Raw genomic sequence first — 26,121 nt, 5'->3', positions numbered from 1 at the left:
TTCATACCCAGGATTTTGAGGCTAAGAAAAAAAATAATCAAATGAATACTCCAAATCAGGATTTCCTATTTGGATCAGAACTGACATAAACTGGAATCACTCTCATTCTTTAATTCAGGACCCAGGGACACTGAACAGACTCTGACACCACTCCAGGACTGGACTTTGTGAACTGAAAAAGGCCGAGGTTCTCTCCTTGATACAAGAACCACTTCTCACAGTCCTGAAGGCTGGGGGAAAAAACAGAATGTTGCCCATTGTTAAACTTGGGCAACAGGTACATGAGGGTTTGTGATGCTATTCTTTCTTCTTTTGTGCACATTTGCATAAAAACTCAAGTATTTATCCCCACAGTCTAGAGGAGATTCTAGCAGATACAGGCATTCTAGATGTGCTGTACAAAAGAACAAAAGTGAGCAGCAGGTCTTAAATATTCCTCCAAACAATCTACCTTCCTTTCTTCTGCTGCTGGTGTAGCAATGCTCTGAATTATTCAACCTCTTAGATAGATACCTTATTAAAAGGTACTAGTTCATATATGGAAATATCTTTCCCAATGAATATCAACAAATAACTTTACAGGATTAGAGTAAATATGTCTTAGGCTAATCAATTCAGATTCCCCAACAAAAAAATGGACTTTCTGGGCCTGCAAAATTGGCAACCAGATCGCAGATAGCAGTGACCATACCAAGGTGCTACTACCCCATGAGGCCCTGGTCTAGGAGGTCAGTCTGTTTAGATGAAGACTCTGCTGCCTCCCTGTCAACAGTCACAGTACTTCAGTATAAGTTACAGAAGGAAAGGAAGGACATAGACAAAAGGACGAACCTTTCCACCAATGATGAGACCAGCTGAGAAGTCATGATTCTTTCCTACTTTTCGGAGAACCTCAAAGGTCTGATAGGCCAGTTCTCTCGTAGGTGATATTATGAGAACTCCCAGCCCATCGGTTGAGGTCCACTGCAGACGATATAAGGCTTCCAGCACCTCAAAAAGACAGCAAATTGATGTTCAGTAAGTCATCAGAAGTCAGCTTTTTGGCCTGCATCTCAACCTTGCCCCTCCAAATCAAAGGGATCTTCCAAGCAGAAGGCATACCACTCCAGTTTTATCCAGCCCAAAGTAAATGATTTTGTTTATCTTCCATCAGAACCATCCACCCCCAACTCAGACAAAAGGGAAAAGAAACCCCATGGTAGCTCAGCTGCTGCCAGAGCCACGCCATCAGGAAACTGGCTATCAGTGAAAGGTATGTGCAACCCACAGACCTTTACAACACACTTAAGAATATATTTATCATTTTCAAAATAACCACACTAAAACTTTTGGATGGGCGCAGTGGCTCCCGCCCATAATCCTAGCACTTTGGAGGTCGAGGTGGGTACATCACTTGAGGTCAGTTCAAGACCAGCCTGGCCAACATGATGAAACCCCATATCCACTAAAAATACAAAAATCAGCTTGGCGTGGTAGTCCGCATCTGTAATCCCAGCTACTTGGGAGGCTGAGGCAGAAAGAATCACATGAGCCTGGGAGGCAGAGGTTGCAGTGAGCCGAGATTGCACCACTGCACTCCAGCCTGGGCAACACGGCATGACTTCATCTCAAAAAATAAAAATAAAAATAAGTAAATAAATTTTCATCCATGCAGCTGCTGTAGTTATACAGTAACTGAATTCTCTAGCTATAGACAGACACTAGGATTTAAGAGAAAAGTGGTTTTTGCAATATTTGGAACAAAAACTAAAATGAGATTTTTCTGGGTCATTTTATAGGAATGAAAGATTAGGAGACCAACATAACAGAGATGGAAGTGAATGCCTAAGAAGCTCTACTGTTTTGCTGCCATAAAAGACCGATAGCAATGTCCCAGAAAATTCTCAACAAACGCCTAAAGCTCCTTAAACTGAGCATACTTTAGCTTTATCCTAAACAAAGTGGCAAGTATAAATGCCACTGGCAGGCTCACAACGGTGAGAGCAGAAACTGTCTTCCAATAGTCCTACGGCAGCGCAGAACCACTCTAACCTGCCATACTGGAGCACCCCACTTCCATCAAGAATGTAATGACTTGTCAAAGCACAATAGTTCATTCATTAAGTTATTGAGTGCCTGCCGCATGCAAGGTACTGTGCTAGGACCTGGGGAAAATGGGGAGAACAAGACACACATGGCTCCTGTTTGATGAAGCTTGCATTCTAGCCAATCTATTATGAAATCTAACATACAAATCTCTTTATATAATTCGCATCTGGGCACAGAATGTTATAAAATTGTGTAACAGACAGTCTAACCCAATGACAATGTACTTACTGGAACAAGGAAAGCCAAAGTCTTGCCAGATCCAGTTTTGGCTGCTCCAAGTACATCTTTACCTTGCAAAGCCAATCCAATGGTCTGCTTCTGTATCTCAGTTACCAAACGGTACTGAGCTTCTTGCAAACCTGGCAACATGGAGGGAAGGATTATATTTTAGAAAATCCCTGTAGAATGGTGTTATAGGCTAAGTGAGTTGTGTCCCCCAAAATTCCTATGTTGAAGCCCTAATGCCCCATACCTCAGAACATGACTATATTTGGAGACAGGGCCTTTAAAGAGGTGATTAAGTTAGAGCCTCATGGGGTGGACTCTGATCCAATATAAACGGTGTCTTTATGGGAAGAAGCTTGAACAGAGACATGAAGAGTCCACATGCACAGAGGGAAAACCAAGCGAAGAGGAGACAAGTTATTCTATGATCCACCTGTTCCACTTCTGGGTATAATCCAAAGGATATATTAATAAAACCAGTACTTTGAAAAGTATTTGTGCTCCCTAGCTCATTGAAGCATTATTCACAGAACCCAAGATATGAAATCAACCTAAGTGTCCATGAATGAGTAAAGAAAATGTGATATATGTTATATACATACACACACACACATACACACACACAAATGGAGTATGACTCAGCCTTCAAAAAGGAAATCCTGTTATTTACAACATGGATGAACCTGGAGGACCTTATGCTAACTGAAATAAACCAGGCACAGCAATAAAGATACCATATAATCTCACTTATATGTAGAATCTAAAAAAGACAAATTCATAAGAGCAGAGGGTAGAATGGTAGTTACCAGAAGCTGGTAAGGAGAGTGGAAAGATGTTCATCATAGGATACAAAATTTCAGTTAGGAGGAAGAAGTTCAAGAGATCTATCGTAGGCTGGGGGTGGTGGCTCACGCCTATAATCCCAGCACTTTGGGAGGCCAAGGCAGGCAGATTGCTTAAAGCTCAGGAGTTCAAGACCAGCCTGGGCAACATGGCAAAACCCTATCTCTACAAAAAATTTTTAAATATTAGCCAGGCATGGTGGCACGTGCCTGTGGTCCCAATTACTCATGAGGCTGAGGTGGGAGGATCACTTGAGCCCAGAAGGCTGAGGCTGCAGTGAGCTAAGATCACACAACTGCACTGCACCCTGGGTGACAGCGCAAGACCCTGTCTTCAAAAAAAAAAGAGAGAGAGAGATTATATATCATGGTGGCTATAATTACAACATATTGAAAAAAGAAAAATTACTAAGTAGATTTTAAGAGTTCTAACCACAAAAGGATGAGGTAATATTAGCACATACATAATTGGCTTGATTTAGCCATTCCACGTATGTATATGTATATGAAATACACATATTTCAAAGCATGTCAGACACTGTGAATATATATAATTTTTTTTTTTTTTTTTTTGAGACAGTCTCTCACTCTGTCGCCCAGGCTGGAGTACAGTGGCACAAACCTGCCTCCCAGGTTCAAGCAATTCCCCTGCCTCAGCCTGTAGCTGGGATTACAGGTGCCCGCCACCACACCCAGCTAATTTTTGTATTTTTAGTAGAGATGGGTTTCCCCATGTTGGCCAGGATGGTCTCGAACTCCTGACCCTGTGATCCACCCGCCTCGGCCTTCCAAAGTGCTGGAATTACAGGCATGAGCCACCGCACCTGGCCAAATATATACAATTTTTATTTATCCAAAAATAAAAAGGCAGCAAGAGCGCAGCCATCCGCAAGCCAAGGAGGCCTGGAACAAATCCTTCCCTTATTTTGCCTTAAGAGGAAACCAATGCTGCCAACACCTTGATCCCCAACTTCCAACTTCCAGAACTGTGAGAAAATCAGTCTCTGTTAAGACACCCAGTCTGATACTTTGTCATCTCAGCCCTAGCAAACAGATACAAAGGGTGTCCCGTCTTGGTTTGTTCCCTTGCTTATTTTAACTAACACAATTAGATTTCATTTTATTCAGAGGCTGCTGGAATCTCGTTTTTCTTTTCATCAGTCCAGAAAGAAAGAGAATAACATAGTGTTAAAACTTGAATATTGCTTATTTTCATTGATTTTCATGGTATCAAAATTTGCCAAAATAAGATTTTTCAAGCTAAACTCTCTAAATCTTCTCCCATTTATCAAAAATGCCAAGAAATCCAATAACACATCCCACGATCACCATATACCTACCTTTCAGTGTTTTTTTGGACAAGGGAAAATCTGAAAATCTTGTAATTTCATTTACATTTATCTGGAAAAAAAAGAAAAAGGAATCTGGGTAATTCATTTGTTTCATAACACAGCCATTTTTTCTCCACATTGTACTGCCTAGCTCATCCTTGGTAATGCAGGGTTGAATTCAATCATCACTTCTAATTAAAAGCCATCATTCCTTCTGAAAGGAAATATAACCTGAAGAGGCTATCCCTGAATCGAATATACATTTGTAAGCATTTCAATTGGTAAGGAAAAAAAGGTCACCCAATACACACAGACGCACACACAGCACACATATTACTACCCAACCTCCAAAATGTTGAACATAGTAAAGCATCAACCACATCAATTTTAGGAAGAAAATATACTTCCTATCATCCCTCAAGGGATATCAATTTAAGAAATAAGGACAAAATTACTACAAACCACAGATCACAATGAAAATAGTTCTATACACACAATTTGGAAAAAAGAGTGAAATAAGTTGGAGAAATATTTCTTGTTAGCACAATCCTTTCAAAGTTTTAACCATAAATCAGTGGACTATGAAATCCAACCTGATAACTATTCATTTTGGGGTTATTGAAGGAGTATTATTTTAAAATAATCGGGGGAAATGTCTGTCATGCTTTGAAGCCACAATAAGTAACATTTTGCTCTCTAACTTTACATTATTCAAATATTCATTACTGACGTTCTTTATTAGCACAAACCCAATTTTCTGAATTTCAGCTGCGCAGGAGAATTATTTTATTACAGATGCTGAAGGCAGGAACTACTGCTCATTTCTGGAAATATGCTGCCAAATTATTCATGATTTGCAAAAGGAAAAAGCTGCATTTATATGGTTAATTTATTTAAATTACACTCTAGGCAGTAAAGGGATGACAGTTGTATTTCATTTTACAATCTACACATCTTTTCTATGATTCTTAACATAGCCCAAGCAGGGTTTACTATGTGCCCTCAAATGCTGAAAATACAAATATTAAAACATTGTCTTAATCCCTACAAATCATTTCAGATATCACTAGAAAGGAGGCAGAATCAGCGTACCAGCATTACAAGAATGGTTTACTCAAATAACATACTGTCCCAGCAAGGAACCTCAATTAGAAGATAATCTTCCAAACAAGGCATTAAAAGTAGGTGTGGTCCACCCTTGCATTCGTAGTATTGTCAGCTAAAAAACTTTTCAAAGGGAATGGAATGCCTACAGAAGGAGGCAGGCTGCCAACACACTCTTCAATCCCCAGCAAGAGACACAGTACGGGCAAAGTGAGCTCCTCAAACAAAACATTGCACAGCACATCTGTCTTCCTAAAGTCAGTTAACCTCCTGGAGGGAATGAAACTTCTCCAGCACTCTTCCATCAAGCATTACAATAGAAAACTATATAACTTGTTTGGTTGTTTGTTTGTTTTTCAGATGGAGTCTCGCTCTGTCGCCCAGGCTGGAGTGCAGTGGCGCAAACTTGGCTCACTGCAAGCTCCGCCTCACGGGTTCACGCCATTCTCCCGCCTCAGCCTCCAGAGTAGCTGGGACTACAGGCGCCCGCCACCACACCCGGCTAATTTTTTTGTATTTTTAGTACAGTCGGGGTTTCACCGTGTTAGCCAGGGTGGTCTTGATTTCCTGACCTCATGATCCGCTCGCCTCGGCCTCCCAAAGTGCTGGGATTTCAGGCGCCATATTCTTTAAAAGAAGACAAAGAAAAGGAAATTTTGATTCTGCTGATGTTCTAAAATAGGGCCCAGCAAACTACAGCCTACAGGCCAAATCCAATTTGCTGCCTATTTTAGTAAGTAAAGTTTTATTGGAGCACAGCTACAATAATTCATTTACTTATTGTCTATGTAGTTGTTGCAGAGACTGTATGGACCACAAAGCCTAACACAGACTATCCAGCCCTTTACAGAAAAAGAGTTTGCTGACCCTGCTCTAGATATTGTTATATTCCAAGGACTACATAGCAGCCACAGCAGGAGATGGCTATGGTTCCTACAAACAGAATAACCCAGCCTGGCACGGTGGCTCACACCTGTAATCCCAACACTTTGGGAGGCTAAGGCAGGCAGATCACCTGGGGTCAGGAGTTCAAGACCAGCCTGGCCAACATGGCAAAACCCTAAAAATATCTCTAAATTTTTAAACGTCTCTACTAAAATTACAAAAATTAGCCAGGCGCAGTAGTGCACGCCTGTAATCCCAGCTACTTGGGAGACTGAGGCAGGAGAATCGCTTGAACCTGAGAGGCGGAGGTTGCGGTAAGCAGAGACAGTGCCACTGTATGCCTGGGCCACAGAGCGAGACTCCACCTCAGAAAAATAACTCTTTTCCCCTTGCCTCTATCCCTTTCTTAGGGGGGAAAAAATCCCTTCCATCTCCATAATACTCATACTCAGTCTACAAATCTGTCTCGCTATTCTTCTGAATTCAGTGAAGAGATATTTCAGGGATGGTCTTTATTAAAGGCTTCCCACGGCTATTGGAAAAGTTGGAAAGGGGAGAAGGAGAAAAGGGTGACATCTGACCATCCTCTTATACTTCTCACAACTCTCTAGTAATGCCTATTTCTCGCTAAAGTGAATAATGCCTGATGAAAAAAGCATTGAAACTTCCTAGAATGCGCCACCTACTGCAGTCAAGAACAGCAAACTGCCTCAACTACACCAGACAAAATTCTGATTAAAAAAAAAATCAGGATTTGAATGCAGTTTCTATACAGTACAGCTGATTAGTCTAAATGAATCCCAGGTGCAAAGAGTCCTCCAGCAATAGTGAAAACAGCTGCTGAACTAACACAGCTAGCTCAACATTTCTGAGCTTCAATCCCTAGTTTTCCAGCAGCCCCTCCAATACACACTACCCCTTAGAAATACACCACCCTCCTGCTGTGAGAAGTATAGATGACTGACAATGCCAGCTGGGCCTCCTCTAGACTCACCATGAAAAAGCCATGCTTCCCCCCGGGCTGCTCCTAGTCAATGGCGGGGCTCAGCAGTGCTACTGCAGGCCCAGGGATTCCTCTGATGGACAACTTTGGATCAGTGACTCCCCATCAGACTGGCTGAAGGTTTACTTGGAACTGTGCTGCAGTCTGAGACTCTTCCTACCTGCTTCTCCTTCCATCCTTCTCTCCTTTCCCTCCCTCCTCCTGTTCCCTCTCCCTCAGCCTTCACAGACATTCCCCCTCCTGCACCTGCAACCCTTAAAGCTCCAGTTCACCCAGTCCCATTTTGTCATCTGCCTCTCAAAGGACCCAAGACCTAGACTCTACCAATAGTCTCCAACCTGATCTCTTACCCTCCAACCTTTACAGCTCGGATATATTCTCTATACAGAGTCCCGCAACATACTTCCCATGGCTTCCAGATTGAGCGTGGCCTCTGTATAAAGTTCCTACTGTTACTGTAATAAATTACCACAAACAGTGGCTTAAACCAACGCAAAGAGATTACCTTCGAGCTCTGGAGGTCAAAAGTCCACAATGGGTTTCGCTTGGCTAAAATCAAGGTGTCAGCAGGGCTGCATTTATTTTCTGATGACTCTAGGGGAGAGTCCATTTCCCCGCCTTTTCCAGCTTCTAGAGGCTGCCCACATTCCTAGGTGGTGACCCTCTTCTGTCTTTAAAGTCAGCAACAGACTCCAAGTCTTTTTCACATCACGTCACTCCGACACTGACTCTTCTGCCTCCCTCTTCCACACCTAAGGACACCTGTGATTACCTTGGGCCCACCCAATCCAGGATAATCACCCTACTTTCAGGTCAGCTGATTAGCAACCTTAATTACCCCTTGCCATCTAACATATTCACAGGTGCCAGGTATTAGGATGTGAACACTTTCGGAAGCCATTATACTGCCTGCTGCAGCCTCCAATGTCATCACAGTCCAACCTCCTTCTCGAACCCATCTGAAGCCAACTCAGGAATGCATGCAACACTCCAAGGAGCATTTCCTCCCTCAAAGACTGCCACGCATTTTCACCTCTCTGTATTTCCCCGTGTTCCCTCCACCTAGAACATCCTTGCCCATCTTTTCTATCTGATGAACTCTGATTTTTAAAAAAGCTTAGCTCCATTCTTGGCAACTGTAAACCACTGGACAGTTTGTACACTGCACAATGAAATCTGCTACGAATAAGATGCAGGGCTTGAAATCCAGCCCACACCAGCTCCCCAAGCCAGGCCTGAGGTTGCAACCACTAGGAAGAAGGGTAGCATACCCAGAGGAAGCCTGTTTTTTGTAATGCATCTGACCAGCAGGAGCTCAGTACAGGATAACTCAACTTCCCCTAATTACACCATCCTCTAACTCCACAGCACTGAGGTACACGTTACAAAGGATTATAACATTTTATACATACTAATATAACATGTGTCACACTATATCAACCCCTCACACTATAGCAAACCCAGGTTCCCTAGGGACTTGGGCATGTATTTTTTTAACTATATACTCACACCCGCCTAGACAAGTGCCTGTCAAATTGTTTCAAAAGGTTTCAGAATCAAATTGTTCAGTAGTTCACCAGTGAGGCTACTGAGCACCACCTGTGTACCATGGCCATGTAGTAAGTTTTATGTACAATGCTACCACCGGAGGAGCCACATAGTGAAGGCCTGCACCTTGGTTACCTAGAGAATGATAAACCTGCTATTCAAATAATTATATCCTAGTATTGCTAACCTTGACAATTGATTTCACACTGCATTTATTTCTCAACCAAATCTTGAGAAAATATTTCTAAAATTAAAGAAGTAAAACAGAACAATGCTTAGCGGGGGGGAAAGCTGCTCCTTCAACAGTGAAATAAATGGGATTTAAATAAATGCAACACAGTAAAGCATAGTGGTTTGCTGCACTGGTATCAGACTACCTGGGTTAGAACGCCTTTTTCACTTCTCAGCTGTTTAACCTTACACAAATCATTTAACCTTGCTGTGCCTTAAAGTTGTCTCACCTGTATAATGGGAACAATTTCACAGGGTTATTTGTGGTTAGTATACGGAAAGCCAGCACGCATAAGTTTGATGAATGTTCACAATTACTACTGAAACAAGAAACAAAAAAAGAATAATCCAATGCTGCCAACCAGAGCAAAGTTGCCTGGGAAAGGTCTAGTCTTACAGCAAACAACATCTAAACACTGACTGAGCACCTACTCAAGGACAAGCACTGTGCTTTCAGACTCTGGGGAGTGCAAAGATGAGCACATCACTGGTTGCTGATCTTGAAAGGTTCATGGTCTAGTAAGAGAGTTTTTTTTTAAAAGTTAATGAAGTTATTGCAAAGGCGGTGCAATGTCATTCTTCTGTATTCACAGACAGAAGTGAAACATTCTCCTACTGACCCCGAAGTAAGTTGACATGTTGTGATGTTGTAAGTCTATGGCAAAACCTATGTGGCAAAGGACTCTCAAAAGCTGGAAGTGTCCCCAAGCCAATGACCAGTAAGAAAACAGAAACCTAAATCCTATAACCACATGACGAGGAATTCTGCTAACAACCTATGGTATCTGGAATTAGATCTTTCCCTGGTTATGCCTTTGATGAGAACACAGCTCAGCCAATCTTAATCTTTTTTTTTTTTTTTTTTTTTGAGACGGAGTCTTGCTCTGTCACCCAGGCTGGAGTGCAGTGGCCGGATCTCAGCTCACTGCAAGCTCCGCCTCCCGGGTTTACGCCATTCTCCTGCCTCAGCCTCCCGAGTAGCTGGGACTACAGGCGCCCGCCACCGCGCCCGGCTAGTTTTTTTGTATTTTTAGTAGAGACGGGGTTTCACCGTGTTAGCCAGGATGGTCTCGATCTCCTGACCTCGTGATCCGCCCGCCTCGGCCTCCCAAAGTGCTGGGATTACAGGCTTGAGCCACCGCGCCCGGCCGCCAATCTTAATCTTAATTGCAGCCTTGTCAAGCTGTGAACAGAGGACCCAGCTAAGCCATGCCCATACCCCTGACACACATAAACTGTGAGATAATATGTGTATGTTGTTTTAAGCCACTAAGCTTGTGATAATTTGTTACATAGTAATAGTAAATTAATTCTGAAATAATAGACACAAAATTTGGAGTAATTAATACCTCTGGGGGAAGGAGATGTAATTAATGGCATCACAGTGTGGACTTCAAAGTTGTTGTTAATATGTGCTTTCTTCTTTTTATATCTTCATATTTTCTCTTGCAAAGAATATGTTGTTAGATATTTTAAATAAAATCTTAGAGTATCTCACTTTAATTGGCCAGATTAATCCATTTATATTTATTGCAATTTCTATTATTTTAGGACCTAACACTACTATCATTTAAAAGTATTTTTTCATTTTTTATACTTTCCTTGCATTTCTTTTCTTCATTTATACTTTCTACTGTATATATTTAGTGTTCTTATTCTGTTTATATAACATTTTTCTCCATTTGCTCTTATAATAGACTTAAGACCCATTTAAATTGCTTTGCCTAATTAACAAGTACTATAGCATTCTGGCGTATTCCTATGTACTCCCCTTGTCTATTACATTAATTTTGTCTGTAATTTTATTTTGAGTTCTAAAATTTCCCCAGAGCTGAGGCAGGAATCCAGCTGCCTATGCTGGTTTGCCATTTTGTTGGGATAAGAAACATTTCATTGTAATATTTAGTTGTCTATTTCTTCAGCTATTTGACAGGCACATAATTGTTTTATCAGCCTTTAAGTGTCACATGTATATCATAGTATTTTGTATGAATCATTTATTTCATTAATATTTTAAATAAAAAAGTATCTGGCAAAAAAAAAAAAAGTTAAAGAAGCCAATCATCGCAGACAGTTGATAAATGTTGTCATAAAGGTTTCTACAAAACGCTACAGATGCACAGTAGCCCTAACTCAGCCAGGGGAGGTGATGAAGACGGGTTTGCACTAAATCTTGAAGGAGGAGTACCTGTCCTTAGAGTGGGCAGACGCGTCCGCTCACTGCACGCAGTGGAAACGTCAAGTACCAGGATGAGAAGCACAAGAAGCATGGACAACTCACAAAACTGCAAGCTGTTCCTTCATATATGCCTATCATGTACCGCTTGGTGTATACACATTATCTCATTTGGGCCTTACAACACTCTGGGTGGCTAATAACTTCTGTTTTTTGAAAGAAGAAACTGAGACTTAGAGGGGTGAAGAAACCTGACTAGCCAATACTCGAAGAGAGTGAGATTTAAACCAGGTCAGCCTGACCACAAATAACTTACTCTTCAGCAGACTAAAGAGTTGTATTTCTTGTTGACACACTGAATTTGACAATTTTTCTAAAAGTAACTGTGAACCAAGGAAGGGTTCTAATCAGGAGTAAAATGATTAGATCTTCATCTTGGAAAGAATCATTCTGGCAGAAGTATAGAGGATAAATCAGAAAGGTTTAAGGCCCAGGGGCCAAATCCTATCAGCCACCTGTTTCACTAATTAAAGTTTTACTGAAAAACAACACCCATTCATTTAAGTATTTCTATGACAGCTTTTGTATTACAAGGGCACAATTGAGTAAGTAGTTCTACCCTTATGATTACAAAGCTGAAAACATTCACTATCATTTACAGACAAAGCTTGCTGATCCCTGTCGAAAGCAAAATTTACTATAGTAATCCAGACAAGAGATGATGGGGGCTGAAGACAAGGCAGTAGGGATGAAGAAGCATTTGAAAAATTTAAGCAGAACAAATCACCAGTGTGACGGACTGGTTATAAGAGTAGGTAGGAGAGAAGTACCTAAGACTGCTCCTAGGTTTCTAGTTCTATGGTCTGCTGAGATGGTGGAGCTAGGATATGATAGGCTAAAAATGATCCCAATTTATGTCCATGTATTAACCTCTGGAAGGTATGAATGTTACCTTATATGGCAAAAGTGACTTTTCAGATGTGATTAAAGATCTTGAGATGGGGTGATTATCCTGGATTATGTGTGTAGGCCCTAAACGCAATCACAAGCGTCCTTATAACAGAGGAACACAGGTAGACTGACACAGGAGAAGGCAGAGACTGGAATTATGCAGCCACAAGCCAAGGAATGCCAGCATCCACCAGAAACTACAAGAGGCAAGAAACAGAGTCTCCCCTAGAACCTCTGGAGGGAGCATGTCCCAGCTGACACCCTGATTTTGGCCCAGTGAAACTGACTTCAGATGTGTGGCCTCTGGAACTGTGATACAGTAAGTCTCTGTTGTTGTTGGGTTTTGTTGTTTTTTTGTTTTGAGACAGAGTCTCACTCATGTCACCCCAGCTGGAGTGTAATGGCGCGATCTCAGCTCACTGCAACCTCCACTTCTCGGGTTCAAGCGATTCTCTTGCCTCAGCCTCCTGAGTAGCTAGGATTACAGGCGCCTGCCACTACGCCTGGCTAATTTTTTTGTATTTTTAGTAGAGACGGGGTTTCACCATGTTGGTCAGGCTGGTCTCGAACTCCTGACCTCAAGATCTCTGTTGTTTTAAGCCACCAAGTTTGCGGTAATTTGTTACAATGGCAACTTTAATTCCAAGAATGTTCCATCTATTAAATCCCTGATTGTACTGCACTAGAAGGGGGCTGAGAAGCTGAATGATGTGGGTGAAGGCCAACAAACATGGGATTTAAAGAAAGGGAAAAAAGGAATTGACAGACCTGTGGAGCCTGGAGTTTGGGGAAGAAGTCAGGAGGTCAAAGTGATCGTTACAGGTATACTCATCTGGGAACAACAGCTACAATATGAGGATGATATGTGACAGAAACATACCAGTGATCCAGCTTTTCTAGGCCAATTCTTGGATACGGACATGAAGCCTGTGGAGAAATGAGGTGGGCACAGGAAGGAGCATAGATGATGTTGAGGCATGCAGTCTGGCTTCATGGTTAAAAGCAAAGGCTTTGGGATTAGAAAGACATGGATCTAGCTTCCAATTCCACACCACCTACTAAGCGTGAGAGATTCGGACAAGTTTCATTCCTCTTAGAACCTCAATTCTCCTACCTATTAAGTAGGATTATTAATATCCATACCTCAGATCAAGTCAAACAATTACTGTAAGCACATGGTGACTGCTTTAAAATGCAGGTGTCATTATTACCATTATTGTCATCAGTATTATTACTATGGATATGACTGTAGCTATTACAGGATTAGTCTCCCTACCCTTAGGTACCGCCGCATTTCTATCATTTTTTTAGGAACAGTGTGGCAAGCAGAAGAGTGGCCAGGACGGTGCAGAGGTTTGAGCTGTGGCACCCGGCGTGACCTCCCATTCCCGGCAGGGTCCCGGTGACAGATCCGCCGCCTCCATTCTGCAACCCCTCGCCGCAGTGACACGCCGCCCAGCTGCTGGCCGGCCCGAGCCCCCTCCCCAGCGCCGGCCTCACCTTGTCATAGTTCTGCATGAGGCGGCTGATACCCTCGCGCTCGACTTGCCATTCGGGTTTCTTCAGTTGCTTCCTCAACTGCTTCTTTTTGTTCTGCCTGTGGCTGTGTTTTTTCTTCCAGCGATTGAAGCTCCGCACCGGGTCGGGTCGGGCTCCCGAACCCGGAGAGTCGGCAGTTTTCCCCATTGCGGCGGTGGCGGCAAAATCTCGGTTCACCCGCAGACACGAGACACCTAGGACCAGGATCGCGGAAACAGCATGGGGAAAATGCACAGAGGCGCATGCGCGAACCCAAAAGCCCGCCCCCGAGCTTTTGAAACCGGGGCACGCGCCAACGACGTCAATGAAAAGGAGGGTTGTGACTGGCGAATTGGCTCCTGCAGGGAGGAGCAGTCTGGGGAAACGGGGGCGGACTGAGGGACGCCAGGAGCACGCCGGCTCTTTAAAAAGACGCATGCGCACTGTTGTTGTTACTATGGTGACGTCATACGCTGAACCTTTAAGGGGTGTTCACACATTTACTCCAGGTTCAACTTTGCGAAGCGTTCCTGAGTGTGTGTGTACCCACGTACAAACTGAATGAAAATTTTGACCCTCGTTTTGCACATTTCGGACCAACGAGTCAAAAGATTTGCCCAAAAGTAAACAGCTAATAACCTCTGATTTCCATCCACGGCGTTTGTACTTCCTCAGGAATAAAAATAAATATTCTACATTCTTCTAATGCCCCTCTAGGTTTTCCTTTTCCTCTGGACCCCTCAGACTCTAGCTGCAACAGCAAGGAAACTGGAACGGAATCAAACTGAATTTACCTTAAAATGCTATTATGGAGACAAAATGATAACTAACGTAAAGAAGTAGGTAATAGAGGCCGGGCACAGTGGCTCACACCTGTAATTCCAGCAATTTGGGAGGTCGAGATGAGTGGATCACCTGAGGTCAGGAGTTCGAGACTAGCCTGGCCAATATGGTGAAACCTTGTCTCTACTAAAAATATAAAAATTAGCCAGGCATTGTGGCACACACCTATAATCCCAGCTGCTCTGGAGACTGAGGCAGGAGAATCGCTTGAACCCTGGGGCGGAGGTTATAGTGAGCCAGGATCACCCCACTTCACTACAGCCTGGGCCAAAGAGTGAAACTCCATCAAAAAAAAAAAACGAGGTAATAGAAAAGTTATTGCAAGTTGGCCATTTAAGTGAACTGGCTTTCAATGAATTGAGTTTTTTTGACACATTTACCTACAGCCTCCAGGAAAACACCAGATGGGGTGGGAGAGCTCAGTTGTGGCAAAGGAAATTGGAAAATTGAGTTCAAAGTTCACAGGCAGAATTTTGGGCCCTCAAATTCCCTTTCCAACCCCACATATCCAGATCACTACTCTCAACTCTATGTCCATCCTCCAAACAGGGCATGGCTTACCGGAAGGGAGTGAGGACAGGAGGTGAACTAGTGAATTTCCATACTCAGGGACACTAGATGTGGTAGACAGTAAAGCTCAATAAGGAGCGATTATATAAAAGTATATATACATCTTCAAAAAATTAAAAACAGAACTCTACACCAGCATTTTCACTTCTGGGTGTGTGTAGCCAAAATAAAAGAAAGCAGGGTCTCAGATATTTGCACACCGTGTTCACCACAGCACTATTCACAATCGCTAAAAGATGGAAGCAGCCCAAGTGTCTGTCAACTGATAAATGAGTAAACAAAACATAATAAATACATAAAATGGAATATTATTCAGCCTTCAAAAAGAAGGAATTTCTGACACATGCCACAACGTGGATAAACCTTAAGAATATTAAGCTAAGTGAAATAAGCCAGTCACAAAAGGACAAATACTATATATGGTTCTATTTACGTGAGGTACTTAGAGTTGTCAAAATGATAGAGAGAGAAAGTAGAATGGTGGTTGCCAGGGACTCAGGGAGAGGCCAATGCGGGGGTTACTGTTTAATCAGTACAGAGTTCCAGTTTGGCAAGATGAAAAGAGTTCTGCCAATTGGTTGCACAACAATGAGAATGTATTTAATGCAACTGAATTGTATACTTACAAATGGCTAAAGTGATAAATTATATGTGATGCGTACTTTACTACATATGTATACCACATATGCATACTCACAGAACAATAAGGCCCTCAGCTATAACTCACTTTTTTCCTAAAACTGTAGGAATCAGGCATGTATGCACCCCAGGCAAGAAACTGGAAGGTTCAACTCTAGGAAAACTGAATGCCCAAGAGAAAGATCTCAATATAATAACCTCTAGGAAGCAGGCATGGTGGCTCACAGCTATAATCTCAGCACTTTCCAAGGCCAAGGTGGGAGGATTGCTTGAGCCTGGAAGTTCAAGACCAGCCTGGGCAACATAGTGAGACCTTGTCGGTACCAAAATTCAAAAAAATTAGCGAAGCTCGGTGGCACACACCTTAGTCCCAGAAACTAGGGGGCCGAGGCAGGAAGATCACTTGAGCCTACAGAAGTCAAGGCTGCAGTGAGTCCTGATACTGCCACTGCACTCCAGCCTGGGTGACAGAGCCAGACTCTGTCTCAAAAAAAAAAAAAAGAGTAAAAGAAAAAAGACATTTTGGCAGTTGTCAAATAAATGGCAAGTCACTAACCACCCCCTTGCTCTTTAGTGAAACTTATCAGTTAATAAGCCCTCCATTCACTCATTTCTAATCAGCCTTATTCTTAAATGCGAGAGAATAACCAAAGACCAACAAATATTTTAGGAAATCCTTTAACTTAAAAGTTTTAAGCCAAAACTAGTAAATAATGCAGAAAGCAAAATAAGCCTTCAAAAAAATCATTATCAATATTCTTAGCAAAATAAAGCCTCATATCCAAGAAATAAGAACAGGGAATACTCAGAGAACAAAACAAAATTCTTCATAGAAGTCATTTTGTGTGTTACATAAATCAAATTGTTAACATAAAATAGTGGAAAATTCAAATTTTAGTCACAAGAACTCAATATCACATTCCAAAGTCATTAGGATTTAATAATTTGTGATGAAAATAGTTAATATATTGATCACTTAAAATGACAGCTTTATGATGGTTTCTATGCTTAGTTGCTCCAATACCTTGTTTTCTGTAGAAATGACTCCTAGATAGGCTTCCAATTGTGATACTGAGGACATTAAATATGTTTTAACACGTTTTAAGACTCTATATTCTCCACTGCCAACCAATATTCACAAAGATCCTAAAGAACTTCAAAAAAAAAAAGTTTGGAAATGTGCCTGGTAACTACTGCTATTAATACAAATAGAGGCAATACTCCAGTAGCGGAGGGAGGGTCCATACTAAAATTTAGGGAGAAAATGTAATATTTGGCCAGGCGTAGTGAGTTATGCTTGTAATCCCAGCACTTTGGGAGGCGAAGGCAGGTGGATCACCTGAGGTCAGGAGTTCAAGACCACCAGCCTGGCCAACATAGTGAAACCCCGTCTCTACTAAAAATACAAAAATTAGCCACGTGTGATGGCACGTGCCTGTAATCCTAGCTACACAGGAGGCTGAGGCAAGAAAATCGCTTGAACCCGAGAAGTGGAGGTTGCAGTGAGCCGAGATCGCACCATTGCACTCCAGCCTGGGCGACAAGAGAGAGACTCCATCTCAAAAAAAAAAAAAAAAGTAATACTTGTAGTTCATCATACATTGATACCCCATCTAATATTATCCATCGCTTAGTTTCTATTTGTAAGTTTGCAACAGTTTATCATCATAATTATTCAAATTGCATGTCTCAAAAACTCTGAAAAGATCATTACATTCTTTCAGTACTTTAAAACTTTTTTAAAAGATTATCTGATTTAGCAAGATAATAATGGTAGTGATGAGCACAATCATTGCCCGGATCTCAGTTTATAAAGACCATTTTTTTCCACTCAAATGATCTAGAGCTCTTTGAAGAAACAGCTAATTCCAGGGCTGACACAAAGAAAGTACAAGATAAGCTGGAATATCTTGAAGTGCCAGAAAATAAAGAAATGCTCAAAGAATTATGGAATGGAAGGCACAGTTCTATTTCTTGACCTAGGTGATAGGTACGAGGATATATGCCTAATAATAGTTCAGTAGATTCTACACTTGTTTTACGTAGCTTTTTATAGTGGAAAAAATAAAACAGAATATGTAACCCCAAAATATGCCTCTTTGATAAAAAATTATTTTTTAGCTAAAGACAATTAAGAAGCAACAAACACAGGAAGAGCTCTTCCTATCCTCCCACTTTGCTTAAACAGAGGATATAAATTGCCCTTTACTGGAAACAATTCTAGTTGTCATAGCAGCCCAGAGACAGCACCAGAGGAATCTGCAAACTAATCTTACTCCATTAGTTTCTTTGCATACATTTACCTTCCACGGTTTCCCACATTTGGAAGCCCAAAACTGTTTTCCTTTTTCCTGTCATTTCTCTACAAGTGCATTGTCCTTTGTTGAAGCTGTTATATAAGCCAGAGTTCTCAGCCACTGCTTTGAGTTACTTTCCATTAAAGTTACTCTCATGTGATGTACACTGCACACATTAATAAACTTGTTCATTTTGCTCTTTTTAATCTGTCTTTTGTCACTGGGTTCTGTTCTAACTACAATTTTATGAGGTTCAAGGAAAAATTATATTCCCCCCCCCCCCGCCAATAATAGGAAAATAAGGCCTCATATCCAAGAAGTAAGAACAGGGAATACTCAGAGAACAAAACAAAATTCTTCATAAAAGTCATTTTGTTTGCTATATAAATCAAATTGTTAATATAAAATAGTGGAAAATTCAAATTTTAGTCACAAGAACTCTATATCACATTCCAAAGTCATTAGGTGTATTTTTTTTAATAAAAATGATTTAAAATATAAAATGTTTACAACAAAAAGTCATGTCAAATTGGTACTGAGCAAATACATTTAAATATTGATGTTTTCAAAAATATAACTTTGACTAGCATTTTACATATTATCTAGACAATTTATCTGTTAAAATATCAATAATTTATAAAAGAACATTGTTTACTGCCTCTAATTGAGTATTAGTAGCAGGATAGCCTCAACTGGACTTCTATATCATGTATTTTACAAGGGTTTCAAAATTAACCTGAGTAAATGTCCGTTTCAATGTTTCAACAATGTTCCAACAGCTAAAAGGTAATTGTATAATTCTTGGATTACACAAAATTTTCAATAGTTTAAAAACCGTCAGGCGGTGGCTCACACCTGTAATCCCAACACTTTGGGAGGCTAAGGCAGAAGGATTGTTCAGGCCAGGAGTTCAAGAGCTGCCTGAGCTCTTGAACTCCTGGCCTGAACCCATCTCTACAAAAAAATTTAAAAATTAGGCCAGGCGTGGTGGCTCACACCTGTAATCCCAGCAGTTTGGGAGGCCAAGGCAGGTGGATCATCTGAGGTCGGGAGTTCGAGAACAGCCTGACCAACATGGAGAAACCCCGTGTCTACTAAAAATACAAAATTAGCTGGGCATGATGGCACATGCCTGTAATCCCAGCTACTTGTGAGGCTGAGGCAGGAGAATAGCTTGAACTCGGGAGGCGGAGGTTGCGTTGAGCCATGATTGCGCCATTCTACTCCAGGCTGGGCAACAGGAGTGAAACTCCATCTCAAAAACAAAAAAGAATTTTAAAAAATTTGCCAGGTGTGGTGATGCACACCTGTAGTCTTAGCTACTCAGGAGGCTAAGGTGAGAGGATCACTTGAGCTGAGAAGTTCAAGGTTATAGTGAGCTATGATAGAACTACTGCACTCCAGTCTGGGTGACAGAGGGAAACACTGTCTCAAAAGAAAGTTTACAAAAAGAGTTTCACCTTTTTTTTTTTTTTTTTTTTTTTACCATGAAGTTTAAAGAATGCACAACAAGTATGGAGTGCTCTGTAGTACTTGTTGGAAATCTTCCTGTCGAAATCAATGTTTTCTTTATGTACATAAATTGTGGTACTGTCATATCTCTGACCTTCACATTTTTAATAGTAATTATATTATTATTATTACCAGAACCAGACTTCAGTTTCCTAGATATCAATGAACAAGAAGGGACTTTATTTTTTTAAGGGAAGATTATTTTCAGTTTGCCATAACATCCTTTACCTCAAAACTGTAGCATTTCAAACTTCAGTCAGGTTATTTCTTTTCACTGTCACAATTTTTACGCTGCTGTAAGAAACTTTTTTGGCATTTACTTTGAATTCAGGCTTTGGTTAATCTCTTACTGCTTTTACTTTTATGGAGAAGTAACTGAACCAAGATGGTGGTGACATGCTTTCAAGACGTTACAAGAACAGAAATACATGGTACCAGATCAAAAGATCTCCTTACCCTCACATTATTTTGGTTTCTAGTCTGTGTTTATAAGTAATCTATTAAATATGCAGATCAGATGATTCCACAGTTATGTCATCTGCTAGCAAAATCTATATTCACATATAGAAATACAGGATTTTAGAAGTCTATAAATCTAACACAATTGTTATTTGTTCTATCTGGGATCTATACATGTTGTAACTAAAGTAACTGGACAATATTTAGAATTCTTGCTTTATTTAAATAATAAAATGATTTTATTCAATATGATAGTGTTAACTATTTGGTTTTATATTTTATCTTCTAAATATAAACTCTATTTCACAGCACCAATAACTACACATACTATACTTTTCAAATCAGCTTTTATCTTTGAATACTTAACACTTTGCTGATGTGCTTTTTCATTTTCTTTATGGTTTCTAAGAAGAGGTAATATATGCCAGTCTTTTCATCCATTTGCATAATAGCGTTGATATTTTTCATCTCCAGACAGTTTTTAATAAAGGCAGACTCCTTCAAGGTACAATCAAGTAACCAGAATCTAGTAACTTTTTCCTGTTTGAAAAAGTTTGTGTTTAAAAGCTTCCAAAAGCTTCCACCTGTGCTCTTCTTTCTAAAGAGTTTTCTTTTTTCTTTTTCTTTTCTTTTTTTTTGCTTGTGATAGTTTCCAACAAGAATGACCCATGTTTTAACATTCAGGTTACCTGGCCATATACCCAAACTGAGAAAATGTTATACAAATGTATATCCTATTTATTTCTCTTCTAATTTTTGTTTAAATTAATCTCTTGTGGTTGACATGAAGGTAAAAAGTAAATTCCCATCCTGCTCTCAATTCTATGTTCTAATGAAACTAGTATCTTTCTCTTTTTTTCCTCAGCATTATCTACATTTGTGTTGAAAAAAATATATTCAATTATCTCAAGAATATTATTTTGTTCCTCTATAATGGCTTGCTTTTTTCTGTTTTCTGATTCTATTAATGTTTAAATTTTTTTTCTGATGTCTAGTAAGAAATTATATAATAGCTTAGTATTTTATCTCAGAATTTATACAGATTTAAAGCACTATAAATGAAAAAAAGCTGTCAAATTTTAACAGTGATTTTTCACTGCTTCACTGTGAGCATAGAAAGCTTTTAAAAAATAATACTTCCCGAACCTTAGCCAAAAATATTCCAATTCTGTAAGTACGAAATAAGAACCAGGCAATTCTGTTTCATAGGGACCTCTAGTCTAGTAAATTATAATTAATCATAATAATTGAAGCTGATTATAATTAATTATGTAATTTGAATCAGTTCAAGATGAATACCACCAAAATTAAGCCATAATAAAACTATGAAAATTAACATCCAGAGGGAAAATAGCAATAAATAAAGTTTCCACATGCCATTGATTCATCGTTGCTGTTGTTGTTGTTGTTGTTTGAGATAGGGCCTCACCCAGGCAGGAGTGCAGTGACACAATCAGGGCTCACTGAAGCCTTGAACTCCTGGGCTCAGGCCATCCTCCCACCTCAGTCCCCCGAGGAGCTGGGACCACGGGCACATGCCACCATGCGTGGCTAATTTTTTATATTTTTAGTAGAGACAGAGTTTTGCCATGGTACCCAGGCTGGTCTCGAACTCCTGGACTCACGCGATCTGCCTACTTCAGCCTTCCAAAGTTCTGGGATTACAGGTGTCAGCCACTGCACCCTGCCTGCCCTTGATTCATATTTGAACCCTAGATAATTATAAGATGCTTAATAAAATCAGCTCTACTCATCAATGTTATCAATACAACTTACTGTGGCACTCACACATAAGGATTACTGAGATGCTTAACAAAACCATCTCTACTCATCAATGTTGTCAATAAAAATTACTGTGGTTATCACACATAAGGATTCTCATACTGTGGTTCACTAGTGAAAATACTTGAAGACTCATGCCCTAATCACTTGTCTAAGATAAACTTAATTTCTACCACTATTTACACTTAGTGAGAAATTGGAACTTCTAGATAGTTATTTTTGGTCTGTCACGGGCCAGCAGGTGGCAGGGTAGGATTAAGTGCTAGCTTTCCCTTGGGATTGGACTGAATTTGGCCTGGGTTTTTATAGTCACTCAGTAATTTGGTGTACTGGTAAGTTTGTCTGCCTTATTAAAACACTGAGTTTTCAAGACATGCTTTATTTACAATTAATACTCCCAAAATTCTATTTTTAATTCATTCTTCCAACGATTCTTTTTAATTAACAGGAAGTAATTGCTAACATTTGTTGAGCACCTAATAAGTGCTATTTCTAACTTCATTACATACATTCTCTCTAAACCTCACACAACTCATTTTCCAGATGAGAAAACTGAAGGCAAGAAAGATTAAATAATATGCCCAGGGTCATATGTGACCTAATACTTGGTATCATTGGTATTCTCTCCCAGTTTGTGGCACCGCAAAACATGTAATTTTGATTTATTTCATCATGGAAAGACTTCCAACTCTCCTGTTCTAAAAAGAATTAGGATCTTCATAAATAGCAGTTTATTGTCTACTAAGGCCAATCTTACAGAGTTCAGTTATTCGAGTTAACCTTGAATCTAATTGTTCACTGCCTATGTACAATTTCCATATATTTCTCTGTCTTACACAGTGTTAAAGCAAACTAAATATGGCCTGAGAAGGACTCTGTATTTCTATATTTGAGTTCTTGTGGACGAACTGTAACCTAGTTTTATAGGCAGACAAGATCGAAAATCTAATTTAGGAGTATGCACCTGTAACAGTAACTTAGTCTTGGCCAATCACGCATAGACTCCTAAGTGTTCAAACTGTGTTCAAATAAGGCAAACACCAACCTGTAACCAATTCAGCTGTTTCTGTGCCCCACTTCTGATTTCTATATGTCACTTCCCTTTTTTAAATCTATAAATTTGTTCTGACCACGAGGCATCCCCGGAGTCTCTCTGAATCTGCTGTGATTCTGGGGGCTGCCCAACTTGCAAAGCATTCATTGCTCAATTAAACTCCTTTCAATTTAATTCAGCTGAAGTTTTTCTTTTTCTTTTTCATTCTTTCTTTCTTTTTTTTTTTTTTTTTTTTTTTTTTTTTTTGAGACAAAGTCGCTCTGCTCACTCTGTCGCCCAGGCTGGAGTGCAGTGGCACAATCTTGGCTCACTGCAACATCTGCCTCCCGGGTCCAAGCAATTTTCCTCCCTCAGTCTCCCCAGTAGCTGGGATTACAGGTGCCCGCCACCAATCACAGCTAAGTTTTGTATTTTTAGTAGAGACAGGGTTTTGCTATGTTGGCCAGGCTGGTCTCAAATTCCTGACCTCAAGGGATCTGCCCACCTCGGCCTCCCGAAGTGCTGGGATTACACACATGAGCCACCGTGCCTGACCAAGTTTTTCTTTTAACCAATTGATTCAATAAGAAAATCTTTACTAAAAGATCTCCAGTTTCAGCTCTAACAAGTAAAGAGCTTGAATGTTGTCACTCCCATTTTTACAATAAGAAAAATCTGGACAAAGTGAAAATCAATGACTTTTCTTGAACCCACCAGAGAACTGAGTTTTCAGGGCAAACTGCTACACTGAAATCTGGAGGGAAAGGTTAACTTAGAGACTTACAGCTGGAATCTGCCCTTCAAGAGAAGAAGTTGCTGAAACCATAAACTGGTAGGAACACTTACATGGTGCTTTTGATGAATTGCTGGAGGCTCAGTACAGACTAGCATGAGAGTGGGGGCCTGTCCCACCAAATTCTCAAGGTAAAGATCTAAGAAAGTTGCTCTTATGGCTCTGGTAGGGATGAAGGGTAAAGTAATTGTGAAATAGGCCCAAAGCACTCTCCATATCAAAGGAAGTCCTGCTCTCCAGGGAAAGCAACTTCACCAGAGCCTTGTGCCAGAGTCACAAGGAAAGGGCTTTCTTCTCACTCCAGCCCCTGTCTTCCCATCTCACCTATGGCAGAGGGAAAGTTACATAAGAAGAAATACTTATGAAGGTCACAGGCCAGACACGTAGACCCAGTGAAAGATAGAGATTGGGAAGATTATAAACAGCTCCCTCTCCTCTATGTCTCACCACCACTCCAGCAAGGCTCCACTATACTCATATATTATAATAAAATAATATTATATATATTAGTACTAATTTTCTTTAGAGACAGAATCTTACTCTGTCACCCAGGCTGGAGTGCAGTGGCCCAATCTCAGCTCACTGCAACCTCCACTTCCCGGGTTCAAACGATTTTCATGCCTCAGCCTCCCTAGCAGCTGGGGATTACAGATACATGCCACCATGCCCAGCTTTTTTGTTTTGTTTTGTTTTGTTTTGTATTTTTAATAGAGAGAGGGTTTTACCATGTTGGCCAGGCTGGTCTCGAACTCCTTGCCTCAAGTGATCTGCCCACGTTGACCTCCCAAAGTGCTGGGATTACAAGCATGAGCCACCATGCTCCAACTTACTGTACTATAATAGTAGTGAAGTATAACTTAAAAAGCTGCAAGACGCAGACCTTTTCTAAAGAGAAGAACTTAGGGAAGCCCAAAATCAACAGAAGAGACAAAGCTGAGAACACTAGAGGAATTTGAAGCCTCTGGAATCTACAGCTACAGCAAACATTAAACAAAGCTCAACTCCAGCAAGATTAACATCAATCCTCACACATTTACTGTAGAGCTTTCAACAAAAAAATTCCAGGCATGTCAAAAGATATTACAAGAAATGTCTGAAGAGATAAGACAAGCATCAGAACCAGACTCAGATGTGAAAAAAATGTTGGAATTATGAGACAGGGACTTTAAAATAACTATGGCCAATATGTTAAAGACTTTAATGGGGGAAAAAAAGACAATATGCAAGAACAGGTGAAGAAGATAAGCAGAGAAATTGAAATGTCAGATACCAAAAATACTGTAACAGAAATAAAGAAAGCCTTTGTTGGGCTTGCCAGTGTACTTGACACTGTCAAGTCAAGTTAAGAATGTATTAACTTGAAGACAGATCAATAAAAACTTCCCAAGCTGGACTGAATAGAGAAAAAAAGAGGAAAATCTGCAGAGGCCAAGTACTGTCAAAAATATAACTTATGTATAATTGGAATACCAGAAAGAGAAGAAAGAGAGAAGGGAACGGAAGCAATATTTGAAGCAATAATGACTACAAACTTTCCAAAATTAATGACAGACTCCAAACCACACATCATGGAAGTCCAGAGAACACCAAGCAGAATAAATACCAAAAACCAACAAAGCAAACAAACACACTACATGTAGGTACATGATATTTAAACTACAGAAAATTACAGACAAATTAAATCTTGAAAGAGGTCAGAGGAAATATTAAAACGTACCTATTGAGGAACAAGGCTAAGAATGACAGCTTCTCATCAGAGACCTGATAAGCACAAAGAAAATGGAGTGAAATACTTAAAATGTGATATTAAAAACGCGCGTGCACACGCACACACACCTCTTAAAACTCAGTGATAAGAAACCAAACCCAATATGAAAATGGGCAAATCAGGAGTTTGAGAGACCAGCTTGGGCAACAATCGAGACCCCATCTCTACTAAAAAGTAAAATTTAAAAATTAGCCCAGTGTGGTGATATGTGCCTATAGTCCCGACTACTCAAGAGGTTGAGGCTGGAGGATTCCTTGAGCCCAGGAAGTCAAAGCTACAGTGAGCCATGATGACATCACTGCACTCCAGCCTGGGCTACAGAGCAAGACCCTGTTTCAAAAGTAAAAATAAAATAAAAATAATAAATAAAATTAAAATGAGCAAAAGGTGTTCACAGACACCTCATGAAAGGAGACATACAGATACCAAAAAGCATATGAAAAGATGCCCAAACTATTAATCATTAAGGAATTGCGAATTAAAACAACAATGAGATTCTACAGTACACCTATTAGAATGGCCA

The 26,121-nt window shown here is 40.4% G+C and overlaps 1 protein-coding gene across 6 annotated transcripts in view; it reads right to left on the bottom strand.

The window, feature by feature from the left end:
* Positions 1-14,142, bottom strand: part of DDX10 (DEAD-box helicase 10) — a 274,322-nt gene extending 260,180 nt beyond the window's left edge. For 3 of the 6 annotated variants that reach the window (XR_013404274.1, XM_077964258.1, XM_015115626.3), the window contains exons 1-4: positions 13,885-14,142; positions 4,496-4,556; positions 2,317-2,447; positions 832-990 (exon numbers count right to left, since the gene is read on the bottom strand). Coding sequence is in view for 3 of the 6 variants with exons in the window: in XM_077964258.1 (XP_077820384.1) it covers positions 832-990; positions 2,317-2,447; positions 4,496-4,556; positions 13,885-14,070 (537 nt within the window). In the remaining 3 variants the exon portion in view is untranslated. Of the gene's footprint in view, positions 1-831; positions 991-2,316; positions 2,448-4,495; positions 4,557-7,881; positions 8,161-13,884 lie in introns of those variants that run through there. The other 3 variants (XR_013404272.1, XR_013404273.1, XM_015115627.3) reach the window with 3 other exon arrangements.
* Positions 14,143-26,121: the final 11,979 nt, after the last annotated feature.

Source organism: Macaca mulatta, chromosome 14 (assembly GCF_049350105.2).
Source record: "Macaca mulatta isolate MMU2019108-1 chromosome 14, T2T-MMU8v2.0, whole genome shotgun sequence".
NCBI lineage: Eukaryota > Metazoa > Chordata > Mammalia > Primates > Cercopithecidae > Macaca > Macaca mulatta.
This window is presented reverse-complemented; position numbering and strand designations above follow the sequence as displayed.